The 10,936-nt window shown below is 33.8% G+C and overlaps 1 protein-coding gene across 6 annotated transcripts; it reads left to right on the forward strand.

The window, feature by feature from the left end:
* Positions 1–1,537: 1,537 nt before the first annotated feature.
* On the forward strand, positions 1,538–6,520 carry LOC142618295 (putative 1-acyl-sn-glycerol-3-phosphate acyltransferase 4). 6 transcript variants are annotated; one of them, XM_075791213.1, is made up of 6 exons: positions 1,538–1,868; positions 2,873–2,927; positions 3,103–3,756; positions 4,046–4,176; positions 4,683–4,936; positions 6,068–6,520. In XM_075791213.1, the coding sequence occupies exons 3-6, from the start codon at positions 3,182–3,184 to the stop codon at positions 6,149–6,151; spliced, it is 1,044 nt and encodes a 347-aa protein (XP_075647328.1). In that variant the 5' UTR covers positions 1,538–1,868; positions 2,873–2,927; positions 3,103–3,181; the 3' UTR covers positions 6,152–6,520. The 6 variants fall into 6 exon arrangements, with proteins under 6 accessions (XP_075647328.1, XP_075647336.1, XP_075647342.1 ...); XM_075791221.1 differs by lacking the exon at positions 6,068–6,520 and adding an exon at positions 5,389–5,439 and having other exon boundaries at positions 1,539–1,868; XM_075791227.1 differs by having other exon boundaries at positions 1,540–1,868; positions 6,029–6,163.
* Positions 6,521–10,936: the final 4,416 nt, after the last annotated feature.

The raw sequence follows: 10,936 nt of genomic DNA on the forward strand, positions 1-10,936 counted from the left end.
GAATGAATTTGGTTTTCATACTAAAATTTTGACAATAGATACAATCAAAATTAGTTGTCAAATTTTCATGATCTCTACCACTCATCTTGCTCATATATATGGACAGAAACGCCCCCCCTCACACACACACACATACTTACATACATACATATATTTATCAACCATTTATCTATATACATAAAATTGACAGAGGAATACATCTTTAATAAGTACAAATAACAATAACTTTTAAATTGTCTACTATGGTCAACCACAAGTTTTTAATATTACTCAAAATTATGGATTCATATAATGTATCTACATAATATATCATCACTACATAGTATCTGCATAATGTATCTATCAATGAAAAAGATTATCCTATGTAAAAGCAATTTAGAGCCATATAGGCACTGTGTTTAAAATTTTCGTCTTTTACTTCATTCATTCATTATTTCTTCTTTTATATTTTTTATAGCACTTTTATGTGTAAAAAAAAGCTTTACCTGTAATCCATCAAACCAAAATTTCTTAGAGAAAAAATAAAATCAAGTTTGAAATTCAAAGTAAAGAATTGAGATTTTGGTAGTGATGAATGAAATAATTACCGCTGTAAATATATTCTCTTTTGCAAGTTGGTAGAGAAAAATGAAATAATTATTGAGTGGAAAAAAATCTACTGAGAGAACTGTGTTATAAAGGGGAAGAGAAATATAGAGAGAGAGTGAGGGAGAGAGATCTATGGAAGAGGAGAGACCAGAGTTAGTGACAGTGAGGGTGTGAGGAAAGAATAAGAAAAGGGAAGAGAGAAAGAGTGAGAGAGCGTACTGTGAGAGAAATTGTTTTCCCAAAAAAAAAAAAAAACCTATAAAAAACAAGCTTTATTTTTATTAGGATTTTCTATTGATTAAAGATAGTTTTTCGTTGACCATTTTTTTGTGTGCTACTAAACACTGAAAAATGTGGAAAACTATCTTTACAGAAAGTTTTCCAGCAAAACAAACAGAGCGTACATTGACTTCGAAAAGTACTCGTTTCATGTATTGTGAGAAAAATAATGCATATATCAGAAACATGATATATTTTCTTATAAATTTGTTTCACATATTGTGAGAGAAATAATACATATGAGATATATCTTCTTATAAAGATGGGTATAATGGACTGAATTTGCTGGGTTCTTAATCCTATCCATTTATTGTTAGACTCAAACTAAGCTTTTACTTAATTTGGAGAATACTTGTGCATGACGACATGTATTGAAAAATTGGGCTCCTATCCTACCCAAAAAAAAATTGCCCCAGCTAACATTTTTAGAGGTTAGGAAGCAATGATGAGTTTGTTGGGCCATTTTGGGTCCAATGTGGAGTAGAAACTAACCAACTCGATAAAGATAAATGCTGAGAGTCCATTAAATGCACCAAACCCAACCTCCACATTATTTAACCATTATCGATTATTCTGAACCATTATTGGCCATAAAATAGTACACACTTCCTAACCAAAGTTACCGAAAGAAACGAAGCTTTCAGTCTTGACTTATCTGAATGAATCCAACCAATGACGTGGCTCACCTCATTGTGCTTAACCTTGTGCAACACAACACAACACAACACAACACAATACATGCCTCTCCCCTGGAGTCCATAACTCTTCAGATTCGCATTTCTCTGTTCTATTGGTCTATAACCCTTTAAATACCGCAGCAACACCTCACCCAAAACTTTTCCAATATGAAAAAAAAAAACAATAAAACAAAAAGTCGTATATGTAATATCTATATGACAGGTTTTGTCTTCTAGAACCTTAATCTCGAAGCCAAAAGCTAGACCTTAAAAAATCTTTCCACTCTCCGACAATTCACACTTCGCGTTTGGTCTGACTTTCAGGTATCTCTGAAATTTATCATGTTCATGTTGAAAATTTAAAATTCGAATTTCAGATTTGTTTTTTTTATGTAACGTTCGTGGTTTAGCGGTTTCTGTTAAGGTTGACAAAAGTGATTAGGATTTTTATTTTTATTTTTATTTTATAATTCCTATGATTGAAGCCTAATTATCTTATTAATGAATCTTGTAATTTGAGCGCTTCAGGATAGGTTCAGATTTCCATTTGTGATTTGGTTAATGAAACTGGTATAAACTCATGAACAGTACAATATTTTAGATTTGGATTTATGCTAAGTTGTGAGTTGGTTATACAAGTGATTCATAACCAATTTTTTGAAGTAAGGAACAAAGAGTTATGAAAGCTGTTCTAATTCCTGTACCTTAGGTTCTCCAATTATACTGGACCATGTTGTCGTGTTGAGTATTGAATCGCGTGGTTGAATTTAATTGTCCTTGGATAAAGATCACATCATTTTTTGTTGTTTTTGGTCAATACAACTATGTAGTTAAATTCGATTCGAGGAAATTTAGATACAACACCTGAAAACTGTACCTAAGTTAAAAAGAAAGATAAATGACGTTGATACTTGCTTTGTATTTTCCTTGCCGGAAAAGGATCCTCTCCAATCTCCATTTCAAATTTATTTCATTTTATGGTTTGGATCAAATATTACAGATCTAAAGGTGTATCTAATACTACGTTACGTGGCATCATGTACACTATTAGATACAAGGAACCAAATTTAACCGTGGAATGGATTTTCTTCATTTTCATTTGAAATGGAAAGGATTATTCCTTGCCACTTTGGTTGGAGACTTTTTTTTAATTTAGAAAATTTGGTATCATAATGGCAATAAGATGAGTAATATTTGACTGGATCTACTCATTTTTGTTGGGCTTCTATTCCAAATGAATGTCGGTTTGAGTTTTAGCATTAGAGACACTTATTAGAAACACCATACTCTTGCTCAATTTAAGGTTTAATGGCCTTCTGCTTCATCAGGGATGAGCTATGTGGGGGTTTCTTCGACGATTGGAACACTGCTCAGCCTATAGTTGTAAGATTTATTATTAGTTGAACTGATGACTTATGATCTTCTCTTGGAATTGGTTTACATGTTCAATTTAGCTGTTTGATAGAGAAGCTATGACATGGATATGGACTGTTTTTCTTTTAAGATGGACATTTCCCCCCCTAATATTTGCTTTTATTTATTTTCCCTCGAATTTTAGGAACATCTCCAGTAACTTTGGAGGCCCACTATTGTAGCTGTCTTTAGCAGTAAGGTTTTTGAACAGTTTCTGAAGAGATATGGAAGTTTACGGGCCGCTCAAATCTGATATAAATAAATTAAAGCACGCCCCTTTGACTCCTATTAGGACTTTAAGGGGTATTACTTGTTTACTGGTGTATATTTCCACTGCCTTCATGTTTTTAGTGTATTTTACACCCGTGGCTGTTGTTATGTTGCGGCTTGTCAGCATACGTTGCAGTAGGAAAGTAACATCCTTCATCTTTGGTATGTGGCTAGCTATGTGGCCATCTCTATTTGAAAAAATAAACAGGACTAAAGTGGTTTTTTCGGGAGACATGGTTCCTGCAGGGGAGCGTGTTTTGCTTATTGCCAATCACAGAACTGAGGTTGATTGGATGTACTTGTGGAATCTTGCATTGCGGAAGGGGCGTCTGGGCTACATCAAGTATATCCTTAAGAGCAGCTTGATGAAATTACCTCTTTTTGGTTGGGGATTTCACATCTTGGAGTTTATTCCTGTGGAGAGGAAGTGGGAAACTGATGAACCTATTATGCGCAATATGCTTTCAACATTTACGAATCCTCGAGATCCATTATGGCTTGCTGTTTTTCCTGAAGGAACTGATTTTACGTATGACCTCATTATCTCTTTTCATATTTGATTAAATTCCTTGTGCATGAATCTTGTTTTATAGGAAAAGAATAATATATTATTAAGTTCAGCATATGTCTTTTTTGACCTTATTAATCTTCAGTTACCTCATTTTGGCTGCAATTATAGATCTTGACACATAGTAAGTGATGCATGCAGTCCTTTTCATATATGCTATGCATCTTTCCTTATATGCTGTCCACATATGGATGTAAGACTTATGCTTACTCCATGTAAGACAATAACTTTTCCTTGCTTTCTTATACAGTGAAGAGAAATGCAAAAAGAGTAAAAAATTTGCAGCTGAAGCTGGACTTCCTGTGCTGGAGAATGTCCTACTCCCAAAGACAAGGGGCTTTTGTGCTTGCTTAGATGCTCTGCAGGGCTCCTTGGATGCAGGTTCTTTTACAAAATTATGCTTTTGTCTTCCATTGCATAATTTTTTTTCACTTTCAAGGGAGGGGTTTGCATTGGCAATTGTTTAGTAAAATTAATTGCATATCTCTGGTAGGGATGAGAATTTGAGTGTGCTTATACTGTGAGCTGGGCATGTGGTAATGCCAACTCTTTCCCAAAGATTATGCTTTGCGGCCTTCTCTGCCTTAATAATTGCAATTCCTGGTTCCTTTCGCATTACCATTGGGACTGTAGATTAGTGTTGTGAAACTTACAAAGGAATGGAAGCATATTGACTGCTTTCAGTAGAATCTATTGACAACGTCTTGATGATTGAAACTGCAGGTGGTGAACTCAGTTGAAACGTTTGCTAGTTTAGTCACATCTAATCTTGATAGCTGTTTGTTTGTTACTTGTAATTCTTATGACAGGAGTTGTACTTGTTTATCATTTTCATCTCAAATAGCTTATTTGAAACTAAATAACCTTTCATGGTGATTAAACTGCAGTTTATGATGTGACCATTGCATACAAGCATCAATGCCCTACTTTTTTGGACAATGCGTTTGGTGTGGATCCTTCAGAAGTTCACATTCATATTCGACGTTTCCCTGTTGAGAAGATTCCTGTATCTGATAGTGAGGCTGCTGATTGGTTAATGGATGCCTTCCAGCTCAAGGACCAGTTACTCTCCGATTTTAAGGCTCAAGGCCATTTCCCTAACCAAGGAACAGAAGAAGAACTTTCTTCACTGAAGTGCTTGGTAAATTTTACTGTTGTAATTTCTTTGACAGTTTATTTTACTTATCTTACCTTTTTTTCGTCCATTTGGTTTAAAATATACGTAGGTTTATCATGTGCATACCTTTCATTTGCTACATATTTCAAAATTCAACCTTGGCCAGTTTTAGGCTTTGTTAGAGCAATGTTCTATAGCAAAAAGACAAGAAGTGAGTAGTAGCTTGTGAATTAGAAATTGGAACAATAAATTCTTGTTTATGAACTTAATTTCTGAATGTTTGAATCTCCTGCTGTAATTTTAATGTTTTGGAATGTTGACAATTTGTTGGGTAATCAGAAACTTGAGAGTAATTCTTTAGTCTTTACTGTCAGGGACTTTTTACATACACAGGTTTGCTGCTGAAATGATAACTATTCAGTAGAAAATGCTCAGTTCATTCTTTCAGGAATAATTTGTAATATTTCTTATAGCAGAGGCATGACGTTGTGGTTAGGCCTCTTATTGAGTAATTAAGGTAAGTTGCCTGTTTATTTGGGGATCTCTTTTGGAATTGACAGTAACATAAGCTGGAAGGTTGTGCCAATTGATGCAGCTTTTTAGAGAAAGTTCAGCTCTAAATAATTGCCAGTTAGCTTCAAGAAAAATGCTCCATGCTTTTATTTAACGCAGATTGTACTTTGTACCTAATGTTGAGCTAAACCACAACCACTTGTTATTGAAGATATAAACTTTTGTTTGAACACATGTATGGTCCATTAGAATTCACATTTCATTGCTTTCTAATTTTGTAAACAAGTGCTTATGTAGCTTCGAGTACATCTATAACACTGTTCATCTTGCAACATGGGCAAACTAGTGCTGAGTGCAGAGTTGAAATTGTAATGTTCTAATCAAAACAAAGAAGACTCCCGATATGGCGAGTCTAATCTGCTATTTAGTTACTGCATGCACACACATCTGAAGAAAATTTCTCACTCTCCATGCTTCCATTGCACTATAAGAATTGTAGTCAATACATGTGTTAAAGTCATCCATCTTTACATCCATTCCCTCCTATCGTGTGGTCAACTCAATAATGTTAAAGATTTTAAATTATTTGTTCAAACTTTCAAGATTGGCAGGTGACATCATAAGAAAAACTGTGAATAACAGGAGAAGGTAGAAACATCTCAGAAAGTAATCGAACTCATTGAAGTATTTCAACTTCAATTCATTGCAATTTTTGTGGGTGTTTGAGTGCTACTGAACTTAAGCTAGCTGGAAGTACTGAATGTCTGGACAGAAATGAATCTCAGGTTCTATATATGTTTCCTGGAAAGATGATTGCATAGGATTATTAGAGAAAAAAAAAAGGTGCAATTGTTAAAGTGGAAAGTATCACGCCTTATTTGGTGGAACTTTATTCACGTTTCAAGGTAGTTTTAAATGCAAAAGGTAGTCATGTGTATCCAATACGCATCTTTTCTCTCACAACTATAAAAGAGATGATGCATACATCGGGTGTTTCATATTTCTTTTCATCTTTCATAGGCATAGGGTTTAGGGTTTAGAGTTCCACACTCCATGCCTTAAATGTTACATAAATTATCTAGTCTGTCTGCTGTACGAAATATGTCTGAATTTACTGAAAAGCAAGACTTAGGTGTAGTACTTAGGTGTTGTTCTTTAGGTTTCTCTTTTAAGATTCTGCCATATGACTTTCTTTTTTCTTTTCTTTTTTCCATAAATGAAAATGTATTTTTTAAGTTAAGTAGTCACATGACAGAAGCTTGAAAAGGAACTTAAGAAACCGTACTTAAGGCATTGTACATAAGCTTTGTCCTTTACTGAATATAAAAGATAGTTAGTCAATTTTTTTTTTTTTTTTAGAAAAAGATAGTTAGTCAATTTGAGATGACAAATCTCCTAAACTTGAGAGATGCTTTAATTTTTTGCTTAATTCTTATTGAGGATGAGATAATCTCATCAACAAATCTTAAAACATAGGGAATTAATCTTATCTTAAAACATAGGAATTAATTTGAATACAAGCAAATGACAATACTAATCTACTACTATTTTATTCAGATAAAAATATATCCTTAAGCCTAAATTTAAATACTTCAAATTCAAATAACAATTCCGAGTCTTTCGGGTCATAACAAAACCTCACAACAAATGTGATCTACACATTCAAGTAGAGGCGAACTCATGTACACATCTGGCTCATCATACTTATGATTGTCCTCAACAGATTTTTGACAAATAATTGTCAGTAGCATTTTCTTTTCAATAAATTGTAAGATGCTTATTGTCGACCACCAATTCTTCATACGGTGGGGATTAAAATTTTGTCAACGGGCCTATTTTTGTAGCTATTGAAGATGTTCAGATTGGAGCCCAAATAAAAGGATGCACAATATATCACATTTTGACGATGAGATTTTAGATTGATTCACAAGTCAATATAAACTCAAAAGTCAAAACAAAATATCACACACACACACACACACACATACACACACACACACACACACACACACATATATATATATATATATATATATATATATATATATATGCATGCATCTCTCTCTCTCTCTCCCTTGCAATCATTCATTAAATAATGGGTTTAAAGTCTAAACTTTAAGAGCATCCACATCAGTTCTTGTATAATCCTCTATAATACAAAAAATTCTTCATTTTACACATTCTGATAAAAAAATCACCTACATCAGTGGAGCTAAAACTGTGTAAAATCTTGTAAAACCATCCACGAGCTACAGTAACTGTGTAAATACACACGGCTACTGTAGCTCGTTTATACAATATTTTATCATTTTCTCGTTCGCTCCTTTTTTTCTCTCTCTGATCCGTGCTCAACAAACTTAATTCTCTCATCTTTTTCTCAACACAGAAGATACACAGATATACACTTTGCTCAAAAAAAAAAAACACAGACATACACAAACACAGATCGGTGTTTGATTGGATCGGAGCTCGTGGGTCTTGCCGTGGATCGAAGCTCGCGTATCGAGGATCGGAGCTCACGGACGCGGATCGGAGCTCGCGGACGCTGGATTGGAGCTCGCGAATCGTGATCGGAGCTCGCAGATCGTGGATCAGAGAGAAAGAGTTGATCTGAGCTCGTGATTGGAGAGGGAGAGTTGATCTGAGCTCGTGATCGAAGAGGGAGAGGTGATCTGAGCTCATGATCGGAGAAGGAGTTGATCGAGAGGGAGAGGGAGAGTTGATCGAGAGGAGTTGGAGAGATGGGTATAGAGAGAGAGAGCAAAAATCAGAAAAGAGTAGGGAGTGAGAGAGAGCGCGCTAATTATATCGGGTTAGTTGGAAAAATAATAAAAAATTGAAGAAAATTGATTATTTAATTAAAAAAGGTGGTAGGATAGATGAACTGATGTGGGTGTTTTATAAAATTGGATGTATAAAATAGAAAAAGTGGGTTTTTAGTATAAAAGTGAATGTGTAAAATGAAAGAACTGATGTGGATGCTCTAAATAGTTGAATAGAAGTCTTAATTTTTTTTTTCTTTCTATTAAGCTAATAACATGGTGCCAACCCAACAATCAAACCCAACCAGAGGGATAGACTTAATATTTAGATCTACCATGGTTTGGGTTGGGAAGTTCTCGATCTAAGGAAGTAAGGTTGGGCTGAAAATTTTCCAAAACTTAACCCATGCAACCAGCCAATTATTGTTTTTTTGCCACAGGGTTCGCTTAATTTATTTTGGACTCAAATTTTTTGGAGTCTCGATCTTTAAATAGTTATAAAAACTATATATATATATATATATATATATATATATATATATATTAATGTTTATGGAAGGGGGTTGGGGGGGGGGGGGGGGTGGGGGGTTGTGGATTTGGCCTACCAAGTTCCAATACATAATGTGTCTTTGTGCATGGTGCAATGTAAGTTTTATATAAGTTCACAGCATGTAAAATTTTTATTTTTAATTTATTGATAATATTTTATTTCTAATAATACAGAGTTTGTAAATCTATTTTTTCATAAACACATAAGTAAAAAATAATCTATATCTAATCAACTTGAATAACATAAGGTCAAACTATAATTTAGTTATTATTAACCATTAGTATTAGTATGTGATAGAATTAAAAAAAAAATAGTCATGGTGTTTAGAATTTACTTTACATTAGGAAAGAATAACTAATTAAATAGTTTATAAACAAGCTCAAAGACTTTTTAACAAAAAATGAATCAAGTTTGAATATATAACACAGATTGATGATGAGCTCAATTTGGTTATGTTTGAAATAAAATTAAATAAGTCAATCATAAATTTTTAAATATTTGGCTTGATCAATTACAACCCTATTTCAGGTTGTATTCTTTTTTTTTTTTTGGGGGGGTAAAATTTGAGGTTGTATTTCAGCTTATATGGATAAACCCAAGTTGGTTTTGGTTGTCAAAAAAAAATTCACCTGAAAGACAACTAATGGGTCAATTAGTCATCAAGGTTTTGGTTAGATGAAATCTTTGGATGAAACTATGACAACCTTGCCAACCTTCTTTGCATGTGTTAGGTTCTTTGCCTTTTGACCTCATGAATGTTTAAACCTATTAGGTAATAGGCTTCAACATCATGACTACTGCTGTGTCCAATTTTTGTTTAACGACAATGAAAGAAGTTATGACTATTTGCCACTGTCTTTGTCAAAAAAGAACATAACTATCCCTTCAACGCACTGTTTGTTTGCTTAATGTTGGGTTGGTTGAACTAAGCCCCAAACCGAAATGTCCATAAAATTTCTTCTTAGGAACAAACAGCAGCACTGGTGACCTAGTTGTGATCTTTCATTTACCAAATCTTATGAAATTAGCTGTGATATGACATATGAGTAACTTGTTGACTTGTCTTAAGTTCCTTTTTCCATCTACCTAACTCAACTGTATTTTCATACTAAAGCCATATCAATACATTATACATAATGTATGATAACAACATCATAATAAGTAAAAAAGGAAAAAGGTTTCACCGATTAACCTATTAAGTGACGGCAAAATAAGAAGCGGGTTGGGGGTATTTCAGTTTCAATGTGTAGCTTTTGACCTAAGACTAACAAAATATAGATTGATGTATGGCATGGTAATTGGATACCAGGAAGACCTCTCAGGTATCGTATTGAGGGCCCATTGTCCCATGCAAAAGACGAAATTAACATTGAATTCATGTATCAAGTAGGTGTATAAAATCTAGAATCTTTAACCATTCCACTACCTGACGAAATCAAGGAACTTATTAGAGGTATTGCACAATACCATATCCAACCAGACAAACTGATTTGGCCAAATAGTAACGGCTAGTGCACTGTGAAAGAAGCATCCAAATTCATATACACGCATAAAGGGATTCATTTTGGTAAAAGTAGATGGAATTGGATTTGGAAAACCCTATGTCCACAAAAAAATTAAATTTTTATGTGGAAATGCACCCATAATAGATTACCAACACATTCATTTATTGCTCACCACCAACATGGTATTGGCCCTGAATGTCTTTAATGTCTAAATCTTGAAAGTACTTTACATGTCATTTGAGTCTGCTCTTGAGGAAAGAAATTCTAGATTGCTTTTCTTGGACAATGAGAAATATTTTTTTTTTTTCATAAATCACTGGTAGAATGGTTACATGAAAATTTGACTAATATATCTCCCAACTCTTTTCAAATGATGCCTTGGAATATTTTATTTGCTTGTGAAATTTGGCAACTTTGGCTTTCTATAAATAATAGGATATTTAATCCTCCATCTGAAACACTTAACAAGCTCATGCACAAAACTTTACATTTAGCTGTAGAATTTTATGATCTTGCATATAATAGAAAAACAAAAGGTACAAGAGTAACTAAAATAATATCTTGACATCCTCCACAACCCCCTTTTGTTACTTTAAATACAGATAGTAGTTCTAAATATAACCCTAGAAAAGCAGGAGGTGGCGATGTTTTAAGAAACAGGAAGGGAAGATGGATAAAAGGTTTCTCAATTCAC

Source organism: Castanea sativa, chromosome 1, assembly GCF_040712315.1.
Source record: "Castanea sativa cultivar Marrone di Chiusa Pesio chromosome 1, ASM4071231v1".
NCBI classification, from domain to species: Eukaryota; Viridiplantae; Streptophyta; class Magnoliopsida; order Fagales; family Fagaceae; genus Castanea; species Castanea sativa.